At 34.0% G+C, this 16,751-nt stretch overlaps 1 protein-coding gene across 2 annotated transcripts; it reads left to right on the forward strand.

The window, feature by feature from the left end:
• Positions 1–5,954: 5,954 nt before the first annotated feature.
• Positions 5,955–14,847, forward strand: LOC114280217 (glucose-6-phosphate isomerase 1, chloroplastic). 2 transcript variants are annotated; one of them, XM_028222558.2, is made up of 14 exons: positions 5,955–6,829; positions 8,661–8,783; positions 8,866–8,964; positions 9,067–9,150; positions 9,937–10,080; positions 10,167–10,232; positions 11,498–11,566; positions 11,669–11,776; positions 12,800–12,852; positions 12,937–13,075; positions 13,254–13,410; positions 13,629–13,707; positions 14,158–14,224; positions 14,328–14,847. In XM_028222558.2, exons 1-14 carry the CDS (start codon positions 6,263–6,265, stop codon positions 14,460–14,462), a joined length of 1,890 nt encoding a protein of 629 aa, XP_028078359.1. In that variant the 5' UTR covers positions 5,955–6,262; the 3' UTR covers positions 14,463–14,847. The 2 variants fall into 2 exon arrangements, 1 of the variants encoding a protein (XP_028078359.1); XR_014365016.1 differs by having other exon boundaries at positions 6,037–6,829; positions 14,011–14,224.
• The last annotated feature ends 1,904 nt before the right edge of the window (positions 14,848–16,751 follow it).

Below are 16,751 nucleotides of genomic sequence, written 5' to 3' on the forward strand. Positions count from 1 at the left end.
ATGATAAATTCATGCACTAGAACTCTAATATGAACATGCAAGTAACAATCTTCCATGAAAATAACTTCAAACTCAACAATATAGGCATGCATGCATGGAATGAGCTTCAATTCAACATTATAAGGCTCAATCTAGGCTTAGATCACTAAGGACACAAGAACCATGCATGAATCAATTCAAAAACAAGTTCAAGAAGGTGGATGTTCTACCTTAAGTCTCCAATGCAAGATAAGGGAGTTCAATTTTTGCAATTACTCTACAATTCCTCAAGATTTCAAGCCAAACTCTCAATTGAACTCAATTCTCTCACTCTCTCTCTCTCTAGTCAGCTAACACTCAAAATGGCTGATGAAATGTACAAGGTAAGATGAAGGCAAAGCTCAATATGTTCAATGTAGTGGGCCACTAAGTGGCACCAATGTAAATAAGTCCAATTCATGTAACTTACATCATACCCAATCACATTTCAAATAAATATGCCATAAAATCACATAAGTTCTAATGATCATAAAACATCAATTGATTCTGGATTCGGCCGCCAATAAGGCCTTCAATTCGCAATTTACAACATAAAACATAGACAAATAATTAAACAGTCAAACAGATAGACATGCATTTAAACTAGTACATTTAATCAGTCAGTTCAGTATTTCAGTCGATTCAATTACTTTTCATAATCAGTCTCAGTTTAGCAGTAATCAGTAGCGTTATTAGTGATCAATGGTGAGGGTTATTACACTGCGTCTGTTTATTACTGCGCTTATGCAAAGTTTTGGAAGGCGTTGATTGCGTTTGGGACTGCTCTATTTGCCTACTACAATGTAACAATAATTGTGGTATACGTGGAAAAGCAAGTATTTGACAAACGTAAAATGGGCATTCATAACATGGCAACATAATGGACATGAATATAACAAATAACATAAAATAGCATATTGCTTAACCATTTGAATTACGGATTGGATACATTGTACAAAAACGACAAACAAATATACAGGTGGGTAGTACATACAACCTAGCAACTGAAGCAAATCAACTACGGCTGTGAAACCACAACATTATAATAACAATAGACAAGACGAACGTCACAATTTGCAGGAAACACAATGCATGCTACAGGTTGATGATGTCAGCCTTCAATTGGAAGACCATGTTCAACACTGAGTGCTACTGGTGTATGATGAACGTCACAATTGGAAGGCCATGCCAGTTACCTGAAAAAAATGCGTAGGATTGTTGTAGCGTATGTCATGTTGAAGTTGTGCTACTCGTGTATGATGATTAGTTAAGGAACATGTGAACAAGTGTGTGTACCAAAAATGTGAAAATACTGCTTAGCTATTTGTTACAAATTCAATTGGGACAATTAAATTTCATTTAAATAAACTAAATAAGTCAATAACATAAATCATAATTATTTTATTTTTTCTCTAAAAAAAATTTAAAAAAAATCAAAAACATATAAAAAATTCTCAAACAGAGCTAATTAAATTAGACAAAAGGCCAAAAAATTAGACTACAAATGTTCTTCCCAAACTAACCTTAAATATTATATTTTAAAAAAAAATTGTAAAAACTATTAAAAAAATGATAATAAAAAAATACCCAATTGAAGTACAGTTACATATAGACAACACATGAGCTATGTATCGTAAATGTATAACCCAATACTGATTGTAATGAGATTAAGGAAAAAGACTCAATTGCAGACCAAATGAACAAGTGGTCAGATCAAATATCAAAGAAAAAACACAGAAATTGCAATAGGGAAAGTACAAAAAACATCGGAGACAATAAGGATCCCAAGCGTCGAATCAGGGGAACCAGAAATGTAGGTCTTAAGGCCTCAAAAGTCCTCCACACGCCCTGCTCCACAGCTTGCGCCAAGGAGGGTTGGAGCATTCTCGTAGCATTGAGCACTTGCCATATCAATTTTCACTCTCCAAACAACAATTTAGGAAATCACAGCTAGTGTAGGTACACTATATGTGTGTCAGTGCATGTATAGGCTGCAACTTAACTTTATATATGTATACTACCACACCTTCCCTAGCTGCGTGAGATTGATTTTCATCAACACTCCATACATAGAGATTGGTACAAGGATTCTAGAATGAGTCATGTTAATGAATTTTTCGAGAATAAGATGTAAGTTTTTAATGTTTGCATGAATTGCATTATTAAAGTCCCTAAGAATGTCAAATCTATTATAATAAAAATCTATATTTCAGTTTGTATTCCTGTATTTTTTTATTTACCTTTCTATATCTTATCAAATTTATTCTGCAGTACCAAACATTCTATGTAGAAAACAAACCGTGAGTGGGGACAGTGGACATCTGGTCATGTTCCTGTCTCTCAAACTTAATTATCTGTTGATGGTGCTTCAAATGTATTTTATAATAAGTAAAAAAAAAGCAGGTTATTTTCATTTGTTATGTACTGATTTGTTTTGCTTAGACAAAAGGGGGATCTGTACAGTATTGGTTCAAATGCGAAAATTCATTAGCGTGAAAGAGATGTTACCTTATAGATTGGAGGAAATGGGCCGGAGTGGTGTAGATCTGGTCAGCAGTAGTGCAGATCTGGGCGACAGATGGTACGATAGCCGTCGGTTATTGTTATTCACATGATTGAGTCGAGGTTCGACTTTCCCACGGCTGTGGCAGTGCTACAAGGTGAAGGGTGTGACAGATCTCCGGCAGTCGCTAGTGTGAGCATGACGGAGTGGACTTGTTTCTCCAATTGAGGGATTGTCTTGCTTGTTCAACGACGAATGCAGCTTAGAGAAGGAAAATGGGAACTTTTGAGTGAGAGGATATATCATTGTGATATATCTGTCTCAGAGAAAGTAATGAAAAACAGGGGCAAAATTGTATTTTCACCCTCTACAGATTCAAACACATTTTTGCCGCCCAATGCATGAAGGTAGGATAACTTTTTGACTTTTTTGGTAACTTTTTGACTTTTTATCTTTTTTTGAAGATGCCAAACCAAGCCTTAATCATAACAATAAAATTCTAATTATTCCATAAATTACAACTTTTAAAAGGAAAATATGTTCAACTATTGCAAAACTCAAATTTATGTACCACTATATATGGAAGCAATTTACTAAAATCTAATTATTTTTTGTTTTTAAAAAAGTTTATTGATTAACTCTAATTTAACCATAATTATTAAATTTTAATTATTCTATAAATTATGATTTCTGAAAAGAAAATATGCTTAATTATTTTAAATTCAAATTTGTGTGCCGCTAATATGGAAGCGATTCACTAAAATCTAATTATAATCATAAAAAAACTCTAATTATTTCATAACTTATGATTTATATATATATATATTTTCCATTTCAAGATTTAAAATTATGTATCATTAAATATGATAAATAATTCAATAGAATCTAAAATTTGTAGAAACCTTTCAAATGGTCACCTTATCTATACTATAACTAATAGAAATCTTTTTCAAATTTTATAATGATTCTCATTTCAAAATTCAATATGGTAAGCTTTCAAAATTTACATTTAAAAAAGTCAAAATTATTTTTATTTTTATTTATTCCAAACTCACATATTAAATTTCTTGATTAATTTTTTATTTATTTCTATTTTTTATTAAAAAAAAATCTATTGGGTAACTCTTTTTCACAATAAAAATGTAATTATCTAATAATTTGTGAAATTTAAAAGAAAAGTATAATAACCCATTTCAAAATTTAAAAGTGTGTCATACAGTCATTGACTTTTAAAAGAAAAGAATACTAATCAATTTTAAAATTGTGTATCACAAATTATGGAAGCAATTCACATTTTTCATATATCTTCTCTCTCCCACTCATTGGATTCAAGTCAAATTAGAGTCAGTATTTATCAAGTGTAGTAACTATTGGTGATGGAAGCAATTGTGAGGAATTAAATTAGTAATTTTTATTCACTGTAAGTTTATGTTTTCTTATAAATTTTAATTTATAATCTTTATTCTCCCATATCCTTATTTTAGTTAAACACTTAATTTGTTATCAAACAATATTTTAACTTAAAAAATTAATTATTTAAGTTTCAGTACACAGGCCCCTTTTTGCAACACCTAAAAAATACATACATTTTTTCCTTTTTATTTTTTATCTTTTTTTTTTCAAAATTGCATAAATTTTTTTTTCACTTTTTTGGGGGTTTGTTTGGAAAGTGGATTAGTTTTTTGACTTTTTTTACTATTTTAGCCTGGGGCTAAAAAATCTCGTTTGTGATGAATTTTTTTATTTTTTTAACTTTTGTGAGTGAAAAAAATGTATTGATTAAGAGTTGGGTGTGATATTTTATCTTATTAGCCTAAAAATTCTATTTTATTTTTTTGTGACTATTTTAGCAAAAAATGCCAAACCCACTATTCCCAAACGAGCACAAAGTTTTTTGAATTTTTTTTTTATAAAAAAATTCACAAAGAACAAAAACATAAAAAAGCAAAACAAAACAAAGCATCACTTAATTTTCGACTTTCAACTATTAACTTTAGAATAATGTTTTAGAGCACTAAATTGGGAGCTCTACAGTATCACTAATGATGTGGCCCAGTGGCCTCCGCCAAAGTGATGTGATGTTTTAGCTTGAGTTTTTTTTTTTTTTTTTTAAAACTCATTAGAGCTATTAGTGATCCAAAAATTAGTGGGATGAATCACTACTCTTAACTTTAAGCTTCATCTAAAAAAAAGGAAAATTCTAACATATACCTTTTTAAAAATAGTATATTATATACATCTTTATGTGATTTTTTTATTTAGTTATGACCAATATTTTTCTTTAGTTATAATACTATTTTAATTATATGGCTCATGAGTTATTTAGTTATGCTCTCTATGTTGCGGACATTGGTCCGTTAGCCCGCCCAGCACGTCTCGCCCAATTATATTTTTTTAGGGCTTGAGAAGGTTGTTTTAGCCTTAGGGCCGATCTAGATCAATTTTTTCAATCCGAAATATTAATGGGCTGAGTGTGGAACTTATACTTTTCAACCCAGCCTGACCCGATATTAAATTAATTAATTATTTATAATATATTAAAAATATATATATATATATATTTTTTAGATGCTTTGATCATATACAACGGAGGTCAACAGAGTAAGTAGTGAAAATATGTGATACAGTGACGATAGATAGAAGTATTAAGGGAAGGAACAAATCTAAATTAACTTAAGCGAGTGTAATAAATAGAGATATAATCTGCTTAATTTAACTAACCAAATGGCCGTTGATAGAGTTGAGTAGAGAAGAAAGATTTATGTAACCAACCCTTGTTGATGAGACTTAACGCTTGATTTGATTTTGGCCTCCTTTGGGAACATGTTTTTTTAGTATTTTTTTTACTTTCTAGCTAAAATATAATGTAAAAAAAAAATAGTATGTTTGGGACGAGTTTTTGGTTTTTTATGAAAATATATGCAAAAAGTAAAGAGAAAAGAGAATTGTTGACTTTTTGGTATAAATTGTTAGTTTTTTAATTTTTTTAGTGACTTTTGATTTTTAGACTAAAAAATGATATTACCAAACAAGACCTTAGTTTAGTTATATAACCTAGGTAGATTGGAAATTTATAATTATTTCTTGAAATCAAATTTGAATAAATATAAAGGTTCAGTATTAAGGAGTTGTTTGAGATGATCTAAATGAGTATACTTTTTGTCTTTTTATCAAAAGATGTGTAGAAAAATAGAGAGGTGATGTGATAAAAAAAAGATAAAAAGATAAATTATATAGGGAATACCAAACCATCCCTAAAATAGAACTAAACTTGAACAGAAATAAAATATCTTATTATTGACCAATTTGGGAACATTAACCTATTTTAAAGTCTCATCAACTGTTTATTTTTTTTTACATTTTTTAAAAAAAATAAAAAAAATAAAATTTTAACCAATTTATTAAAACAATCCTTATGCGGTGACGGTCCGCCGGCCGACGATTCTCCAACCCTGTCCCATCCTTGTATACCATCTCATGCTTACAAAAAGAAAAAGCCAATCAACATGTGAATCATTAAATCGCTTACTCAGCACATAGATTCAGCTGAGCCCTTGAGAATCAACTAAAAAACAAAGAAACCACACATATGTATATATACCCAAATCCTCTCCAAACACCTCTCCTCTTTTCACTCCCCCAAACACAGCCCAAACCACCCCCAATAAAAAACCACCTCCAACTCCCACTCTCTCTCTCTCTCTCTCTCTCTCTTTTTCATCGCTCCACTCTCTCTCTTCCATGGCGTCAATCTCGGGCCTCGGCTCTTCTTCATCCACGTTCAAACCCGACAAATTCACTCCCAAGACACCACTCTCTTCATTACTCGCAAGAGATTCGATCTCGATCGCATTCCCTAACCGGTCCAAGTTCTTCGAGCGATGCTGCGATCGAGCTTCGATTGTCCCCGCACAGTTAGTGGCTCGCGAAATTCCGGCGAACCTGTCGAATACGAACGACGGATTGCCGGAGAAGAAGAAGAAGGGGCTGGAGAAGGATCCGAGGGAGCTATGGCGGAGATACCTTGACTGGTTGTATCAGCACAAGGAGCTTGGGTTGTACTTGGACGTGAGTCGGATCGGGTTCACCGACGAGTTCGTGGAGGAGATGGAGCCGAAGTTTCAGGCGGCGTTACGAGCCATGAAGGAGCTCGACGAGGGCTCGATTGCGAATCCTGACGAGGGGCGAATGGTCGGCCATTATTGGCTTAGGAACCCTAAGCTTTCGCCGAATTCGTTCTTGAGGTTGCAGATTGAGAACACGCTTGAAGCCTTGTGCAAGTTCGCCGACGATGTGGTCAGTGGTAAGGTCAGTTTTTTACGTCAATTTGTCAATAGCGGTTTATTTTCATGTTAATGGTGAGAAATGATAAGCATGAAACGCTTGGTTTCAAGTCAATAGCAGACTCTCTTCAATCTGAAGGTTCCATTTTAGTGATGCAAGTTTTTAATGGAGTTTGTTTGTTGGAGCATATTTGCCCTGTTGTACTATTACTATAGTAATTCAATAATGAATGTGCCTGTTTGAAAAAACTGCAAATTTATGGTGCTGAAGTGGTTAAATACTAAATTTGAAAATTTTAATGTAAACATGTTAGAGAGCATCTCCAAGGTTTACTTCTTCTTTTTTTCTTTTTTTTTTCCCTTTTTTTTTACCAGCAAATTTGAGTAAAAGCTCATATGATATCGTTCGTTCCAACAGAAAATTTTGAATTTTCATCAAAGCAATGGTCGACCGAGAGGACGACCAGGCAGATGTCCGGCTCGTCGACCGGTTTGGTGTAAATTGACCACAACCTGCATGACATTTTTGCAATGAAGAGGTTGTTCGGGGAGGATGTCTGTGAGGACGTCCGACCCAACAGTCACCTAAATTTGATAAAAGTCTCTAGGCATCCTCAATTTGATGAAAAGTTTAAGACATCCTCAATTTGATATTAGTTTGATGTTTTGATTGGAGCACCAAGACTAGATATTTTTCATTAAATTTAAATTTGATGATAGAAAAGAGTAAGCGTTGGAGACGCTCTTAGTTGATAATGAAAATACAGCCTGAGACGTGTAATAAGATGTCATAAGAACAAGCATAGGTGATTTATGTAGATTTCTCTAGATTTGAGTTCATCATTTCATTTGATTTGTTTCATGTGCTCCTGCTTTTGCCTTAGAAATGAGTTGTGACTTTTTTCAATTGCAATGGAGAGATTAATTTATTCTTCAAATGCCTCATAATACACAGTGGAGCACTTCATAATGCATGTCAAGGGGATGTTCATGCATGCATTTAATTTGTCATGATTGAATTTCATGTGCAAAATAAAAGAACAGACAGCCACTTTTTATTGACTAATGGACAGCTTCAATAATGTAAAATTCATCCCAGAATGGCAGAATTAAGCTCCCCATTTTTTTTTAAAGCTCCAGCACAACTGTATGGCCATAATCAACGAGACATAAGTACTAAAAGGTTCTACTTGATGGACTGGAGAGGCATGAACTGGAAGTTGATTTGGCTGCTTATTAGAACTGATTATACTGACTCCTTTCTATGTTGGTGGAAATCACATTTCTTTTATGTTTATCTTCTTCTTTTTCTTTTTTCTTTTTTTGTGAGCGCTCGTTAAATAGATGGAAGGAAGGAAACATTCATTCCATTGACCCATTTGTGACTTATACTTTGGAGGATGAAAAACTAAAATTTGCTTAACACTGCATCTTAGCTGTGTGAGGAGTTCTATCACGAGCCATTGATCCACTTTTATGCACTGAGGGTTTGCTTATTTGGATTACTGAATCAAACATAGGAAACTTGAGACTTGCTGAATTCGTGTTATTCTTTTTTCTGTATGAAGATCAGGGAGTACTATTATGCATTTATTCCAAATAAATTACAAATGCAATATTTTTAATGTGCACTTATGGATCCTCCTTGTTTGTTCTATTTGTCAGTACTATACACAGACATGCACTAGTTCCTACATAACCCTTGATTCTTCTGCCCCGTAAATGTGATTTGTTTCATAAACATGTTCTAATTCATTACTATCTCTAGGATGTTACGATACTTTCTGCATGACATTGTTGGCAGAGCTGTAGTTCTAACAATTTTCCGTGCTTTATTTTTGGCTTTAAAACCATAGATTAAGCCCCCAACCTCTCCTGAGGGTCACTTTACACAAGTACTTTCTGTTGGAATTGGAGGTTCTGCCCTTGGACCACAGTTTGTTGCAGAGGCGTTGGCTCCTGATAATCCTCCTCTCAAGGTATATAATGAACTTGTATTGGAACATTTGTTTTTACAATGAGGTTTCTAAAGCTTGTCACAATTTTTTGTCCTTTCTGCAGATAAGGTTCATTGACAATACAGATCCAGCTGGCATTGATCATCAGATTGCACAGCTTGGCCCTGAGTTGGCTTCTACGCTTGTAATAGTTATATCAAAGGTCTGCATGGAGGTCATTTTTTTTGCTGCTGTTGTGTTAGTCGTCACAAATCACAGTTCAAAAAAAGGTTGCTAATATGTTTCCGGTTCCAATTCTACTCAGAGTGGAGGCACTCCAGAAACAAGAAATGGTTTATTGGAAGTACAAAAAGCATTCCGTGAAGCTGGCCTGGATTTTGCAAAACAGGTTTTCATCTCAGGTTCTTGTTTCTGCTTTTATTTAGTTTTCTCAGCTCTTCAGAGTGTAAATGAAATATACTCCCTATTATTATTATTGGTTTGAAAATAGGAGTAAAGTTTCTTACTGATTAGCTTTTAGCTCAGCCAAAATTTTTGGGTCCATTTGTCCACTATGGTCAAATGTCTGAGACTCTTATGCACAAGGAACTTTTTTTCTTCAGACTTTCTTACTTTTCATGCTACATGGTCTTTGCAATTGGCTTGATTCGTATGGATTAGGGATGTTTAAATTGTATTATAGGTCCTAAGAGTGACTTGATTTTGTTGTTTATCCTAGAGGTTTGAATACACTCTTCCTTTTTGTCACTACATTTGCTGTTTAGATGTGTTGGGAGTGTTAGATATATATATTTAGACATAGATATAGTTTTTCAACTACTTATCGAAAAGTTTGTATGTATAGTTACTTGATTGCAGGCATGGCTGCTTTTAATACTGATTTACCCTTGGGATTTGTTTATGGTGTGTAGCTTAGCTATAATTGATTATCATTGTCTTCATGTTATACTTGGTAACAAAGTCCAAATTTCTGGGATGCACTTGGCAAGTGTTAGAGAACCGGTTGGTTAGTCCATCCCCTTAACTTGTTGCACATCCTCAACAAATTTCTTAGCAAAATTAGCTGAATGGGATTGAGTTATGCTGCCATAAGCCAGATGTTTTGTTTTTTGTTTGTATATTTTTTTCCTGACTGCGAAATGTATGACTTGTTGCTTCATCTATTATTGTGCAGGGTGTCGCAATTACACAAGAGAATTCATTATTAGATAACACTGCAAGAATTGAGGGATGGTTAGCTAGATTTCCAATGTTTGACTGGGTGGGTGGTAGAACTTCAGTAATGTCCGCAGTTGGCCTACTTTCAGCAGCGCTTCAGGTAAGTTGTCCTTATATGCAGAATTCAATGTGTCATCTTTTCTACTTCAGGACTTTGCAATTATTTACAAGAGATTCTTATTTCAGGGAATTGACATTAAAGAAATCCTTGCTGGTGCATCATTGATGGATGAGGCAAATAGGACCACCATGGTAAAGATTTATTATTCATTCTCTTATTATTATTACTTTTATTTTTAAGTCACTGTTGTCTTCTGATAGTAGTTTTGTTACTTGAGTAGCCAAACTATTCTCGTCTTCTCAAGCAACTGAATAATGGACTTTCTACAATTGTGGGAAATGCATTTTCATCTTCTTCACTTCCTTCATCTTCTCATTCTTCTCCTCCATATTTCTTTTTTCTGACCTTGCAAAGGATGGTCCATATCTTTCTCGCTATACAAAGGTATTGTTATATGTTGAGGTGTATGTCTCACACAATAGTTGTGTACCTTTTGTGTGGTCTATTGAACTTAAATATTATATACAAAATAATCGGCGAGGATTTGGTGTATTTGCTTATTTTTCTTGGATAGTCAATGAAATGGGAGTAGGTGGAGATGTTCATTGGTGTAAACTAATCATGAGGGGGAAATTAAAGTTAAAAATTGGTCGGTTCTGTTTTAAAAAATGATTAGTCAAATCAGTTTGGATTTACTCATTCATTATGAGAAAGCTGTTCGATTAGACCATTATCAAAATTGCACAACCCACACAAATCTTTCACTGAACTTCAAGTCTTGTTTTTCTGTTTTATTAGTTTTCCTCCAGATGTCCTGAAATTCAGTTGTTTCCAAGCAGTACCTCTTGGCAAGGCTCTGTTTTGGTTTAAATTTGTGCAATACAAATGTTAGTTATTCTGCTTTAATTTCTAAGGAGTATCTCATCCCCCTTCTTGATGACTTATAGACCTTTAGCCACCAGCTATTGTCTTAGTGTAATCTCCTGCCAATCCAATGGGGGAGAAGTGGAAGGTTCAAATCCCAGTTGGGTCATGGGTGTGTGTGCCTTTCTTATCATCAAAGAGGGGGGAGGGGGGGAGGGGAAGTGAGAGAGACAAATAGATTGATGGTGCTGCATGTTTGATTTTGTAAGACTGCCTACTACTACAGTTCTTTAAAAAAAAAAAAAGAAGTAAAAAAGAAGAAGACTCAAGTGCTACGATTAGAGGACAATCTCTTGAATTGATTTATTGTCTAGCTTACCAGGATCACTAAAATAGGGTAGGGAGATACATTTTGAATTCATACTTCTCATGTGGACACACATACACACAGAATACACTTGATGTGAAATTGCTTAATTGAATGTGAAATGATTATTTATTTCACTGCTCGTGCTTGTAAGTTGGAAAAGAAGTTCTGATAACAGAATATCAAAGTTTCCTTTTTTATTTATATTTATTTATTTATTTTTAGGTGAGGGATAACCCTGCAGCATTGTTGGCTTTAAGCTGGTATTGGGCCTCTGGTGGAGTAGGATCCAAGGTTTTGCTTCACTCTGTCTTTTTCTCAGCCTCATTTCTACCTATGTTATGTTTCAGTTTCACTCATAAATATTTATTCTTTGGTTTCTTTGTTTTTCCACAGGATATGGTTGTTCTTCCTTACAAGGATAGCCTATTATTATTTAGTAGGTATTTACAACAGTTGGTCATGGAATCACTGGGGAAGGAGTTTGACCTAGATGGTAATCGGGTATGTCCAACCATCTCTGCCAACTCTTCTTGTTTGAACACGGAACAAATTTGATGCCGTAAAATATCATTATCTATTTAATTGGCATTAGTATTGTTCACCATTGAAGCATTTTGAATTTGTGACACCTCTGGCAACTACAAAAAAGGTGTGATGTAAGACTAGGGCTACTTATTTCAGATGGCCATACATTTTTGTCACACTATAGAGTTTCAACTTGGCAGTGGTTCAGGACGAAACAGCTGAATAGAGTAGGAATTTTGTTTGAGGAAATATTCCTTTTATCTTTCTTAGGAGGCAATTTTTAAATATTTTGGTTTTTAGGAAGGACTCTTATAACATGTTAGCATTGTTGCATCTAGTTAGGCAGATGGCATGTAAATTGTAATAACAAATTTTCTAGCGACTTTGTACTTCATGTCTTTTTCTTGGCTCTGTCCAAAATTTTCATTTAAATAGCAACTTTCTTCAATTTCGCCGTCACTAGAAAGCAAAATTTGATGATTTAGTATCTATTGGAAATCTTGTTTCTTATTTTCGTATTCTATTCCCCATCCATCAATAAGGAATTGGAAATATTGGATTTTAATTTCCTAATTGTTAAAATGGCATTTGATCCTGCATTTCCAATGTGTGGACATTTTGATGTAGATGGATGGTGCACCTTTATCCATTAACCGAGTTCTATTACCTACATATAATGATTTAAGACATGACCATCCCTGTCCACAATAGACAAGATACATCTCCTGTTATATACGCCTTTATTTTATGTCAATGCTCAATAGCCCCTTTGGTAATCATGCTAGAATAAAATTTAGGTTGTTTTTCTTTGGAATTTGAAGTTATCAACTAGCTATTAAAGCTTCAACAGTTAATTGAGCATGGTATTTAAAATACCATGTCTAGCCTAGGCAAGGACGTGTTGATTGCCCAAGGCCCTGCTTTACTATGTGTTGATGTTTATTTTGATCACTTATGCTAGCCTTTTTTTCTCTTTTTCTTTTTTCTTTTCCTCAATAGGTTAATCAGGGACTTACTGTTTATGGAAATAAAGGGAGCACGGATCAGCATGCGTGAGCTTTTGTTCTCATGTAGTACCTTATGTCATATATCTGTAGATGTAGACCATATTTAAACCTTCCATTTCTTTTCTACAGCTACATCCAACAACTGAGGGAGGGCGTGCACAACTTCTTCGTGACGTTCATTGAAGTCCTGCGTGATAGACCCCCTGGCCATGATTGGGAGCTTGAACCAGGGGTCACATGCGGTGACTACCTGTTTGGTATGTTACAGGTCAGTTTTCTGATCCATCTATTAGTTTGATATATCAAGATTGGTTTTGTGCTGCAAGTGCATGGAGTATGAAAAATGACATAGATGCACATGCAGTGAAAGAGTAGTTTCTTTATGTCCCCCCCCCCCCCCCCCCCCCAAAACCCCAAACCCCAAAACTGATGTTGACTTTTTGCAGGGAACAAGGTCAGCTTTGTATGCCAATGACCGGGAGTCCATCACAGTCACTGTGCAAGAAGTGACATCTAGATCAGTGGGGGCACTAATAGCACTGTATGAGCGAGCAGTTGGGATTTATGCCTCACTGGTCAATATTAACGCTTATCATCAACCTGGTAAGTACATATTTCCTTTTGTTGTCTGCTAGAAATTTGGGTTTGGAACTGTGGTCTTAAATGTTGGTGTTCCAGCTGAATCATGCCTTATTGCACCGAGCTATGTTCAGAAAGATAACTCGTGCTTATGAGAACATTTTGTTTTATATTGGATGATGGTTCTCTTTTTAACTCTTCTTCCTGTGAACATGCATGCTATTATTTTAATGTTATCTCAGGTGTGGAAGCTGGGAAAAAAGCAGCAGGAGAAGTATTAGCTCTACAAAAGCGTGTTCTTGCAGTACTCAACGAGGCCAGGTACATTGTCAACATTGGAAGATTGTGACAATCCAAGATGTTTTGTGCATTTGTTTTGAAATGAAAAGGTCTTTACAAAACTTGTTTTTTTATGATTCCATAGATATGGTTTGTGTAAATTTATGGTTGAAACAGGCTCACTGAGTGCATAAGTATGTGGAAGTGTTAAAACATATGCTGTATGTTTTCGCTAAATGTGGTGTCTCTTTGACAGCTACATTAGTTCTGGTCATGCCTCTTGATTTTTTTTTGAGAAATAATTTTCCTTGTACCATAACAATTATTTTTATTTTTATTCTGTAGTGATCGAATTTTGTAACACATCAATTTTCAAATTTGAGTTGACTGAGGAAATGGCCATGCTTTGGTGAATGCAATCCCTCCCTTTAAATGCATTTCATTTGGACAACACCGATGACTAGTTTTGTGCTTTTTATGATTATTTTCCAGCTGTAAAGAGCCCATTGAACCATTAACACTCAATGAAGTAGCTGATCGATGCCATGCTCCTGAAGATGTACGTGCAAATCTCTCTTGAATAACTGTGCATCCAACTATTTCATCTTTCTTGTGCAACAAAAGCTTTGCTAACCATTCTTTATGGTATCATGGCATTGCAGATTGAGATGATTTACAAGATTATCATGCACATGGCTGCCAACGATAGAGCACTTATTGCCGAAGGCAGCTGTGGTTCACCTCGTAGCATCAAAGTTTACATTGGAGAATGTAAAGTTGATGAAATGTACGCATAAGTTGCACCTGCATAAACACGCTTCATGAATAATCTATCAGTCGACAGAAAAAGGCACCTGACAACTGTTTTGGAGAGTCAGTTTTGGATCTTTGTTGAGATTTGAGAATAATTTATCGGAATTGTCTTGGTTCTGTAGTTTATTTTTGCTTTTAGCATTGCGTGCCATATCAATCTCAGGGTCGCGGGATGTTTGGAAAGACTTTCCATGGATTTGTCAGCAAGTCACTGGCACTTCCTCATGGTATAAATGAACAATAATTGATACTTCGGTGGTTTTGATCTGTAACAGTGTGTAGGCTGAAATCGACAGCCCATCAATTATTTGGTTAATATGTACTCAAAAGATTTCATCACTTTAGTTCAAATTTCATTTTCCCCAACAACTTTCACTTTCGATTACTTGATCTATGCACTGATGATGATTGTCATGTTTTCGTATGGCATATTGGAATATTTCTTACCAGAAAAGGACAGAAATTAATTATATATTCTAAACATGTGAAAGAGAAAAAGAATATGGCATATGCATTTGGAGAGAGACAATATTCAAAATGTAGACCTCAAATTTGAATCTTAATTTCATGGACCTACATCAATTACTACAATTAGTCGTTAGAGAAACCATGTAATGAGCAGCACAGTGCTTTTTGAGCCGTCTAGTAGTTTTATTATTCAACAATGATAGAGACCACTAATTTTGGAGTTCTAAAAGACCACTAATGACATGGGACTTAATAAAAAAAGAAAAAAAATACAATACCAAGGCTAAAATATCAAATCATTCCTGGTGGGGTCCACTGCCACATCATTAGTGATAGCACTAATTAGTGCTCTCACTCATTTTCCTTTATTATTATGGCGGTGGGGTGGGGTTGTGGCCATGTGATTGGTTGAGGTGGTGGTGGGTGCATTCGGAATGAATAAAACAAACACCAAACATCCCCTTATAGCCAACAGTGTTCAAAAAAATTCAAATTAAAGTGCATAAAGAATGAAGGAAGCATATGCTTTGCCAAATTGGAGTCATGCACTGGACTGGACACACACTGACAGTAACCATATAAACACTCATAATGTGTCTACATAATTTACATCCATCATAAAACATGACTTATGATTGTTTGGACTGATTTAAATAAGTGTATTTTTTTACTTTTTATGAAAAAATATGTAGAAAAATAGAAAGGTAATGTGATTAAAAAAAGATAAAAAGCTAAAAAATGTGCTTATATAGCACGCCGCAAACAATTAGTATATATTTTAATATTTCATAAGTAAAAGATATTTTTGATTCAAATAAAATTATTTTTAATTGGTTAAAAACTATTTTTCGCCATATCAAATATAAATAAAATGTTTCAGTCAAGACAAACGGAGTGTTGCAAGAGTTTGGATTAATTGACCTAGCCCAATAAATTTTTCTTTATGAAGAAAGATGTTACTATTGGTATATGTGTAAAAAAAAAATGTAAAAACTGTAAAAAAAAAATGAAATCGGTATCAAAATTGTATATTTTTTTTTAATATTATTCAATTCTACCAATATCCAATGGGAAGTATTGAGGGGAAATATTATCTTAGTAGATGTTGTAAAAAATATTTCTAAATTAGTGATAAACTTTACAAACATAAAAAAGCAAAATCATAAATTTTTTCATAATTTTGTAATTAGTTTTTAAAGATTTACCTGACAAGTAATTTGCCCAAGTATTAATGCTTTCTTTAGTAATTAATCATTAATTTAAAAATAAATGTAAAAATCATAAAAATATACTCCATTCATTTCAAAATATTAGTCTCCTTGGACAATCTAATTTTTTTAGTAGTACGTTCATTACGTTTTAAAAATATTAACTTACTAAAATTATGTTTTGATAATTTAATTATTATACTTCAAAAATATTAATATTAATAAATTTAAAAGAATGACAAAATAAAAAATTTATGTTATTTTAGTTATTAATTTTTAAAAATAGATGTGGAGAAGGGGTTTGGAAATACTCTTCAGATCCTGAGAGACACTAGTGATTCTCAGCTAGTCACCTGAAAAGATACAAACACTCCGGTTGGGGGTGCCGGAATTAACACTCCGATGGACAAGTCAGTTCAGACGCTCAGGATAGCTTCTTTACTAAGTTAAGTGAAGTGATTCTTACATACCTTTCTCAATCCATTGTTCCTATATTTATACCTGTTCCTTTTGATCATCGGGGTCAAGGCCTACTTTTTAATCATTGTCCTTTCTCTTATCCGGCTCTAAGGATCTACACTTATTCGGCACATATAT

Source organism: Camellia sinensis, chromosome 3 (genome assembly GCF_055761805.1).
Source record: "Camellia sinensis isolate YWXY chromosome 3, ASM5576180v1, whole genome shotgun sequence".
NCBI classification, from domain to species: domain Eukaryota; kingdom Viridiplantae; phylum Streptophyta; class Magnoliopsida; order Ericales; family Theaceae; genus Camellia; species Camellia sinensis.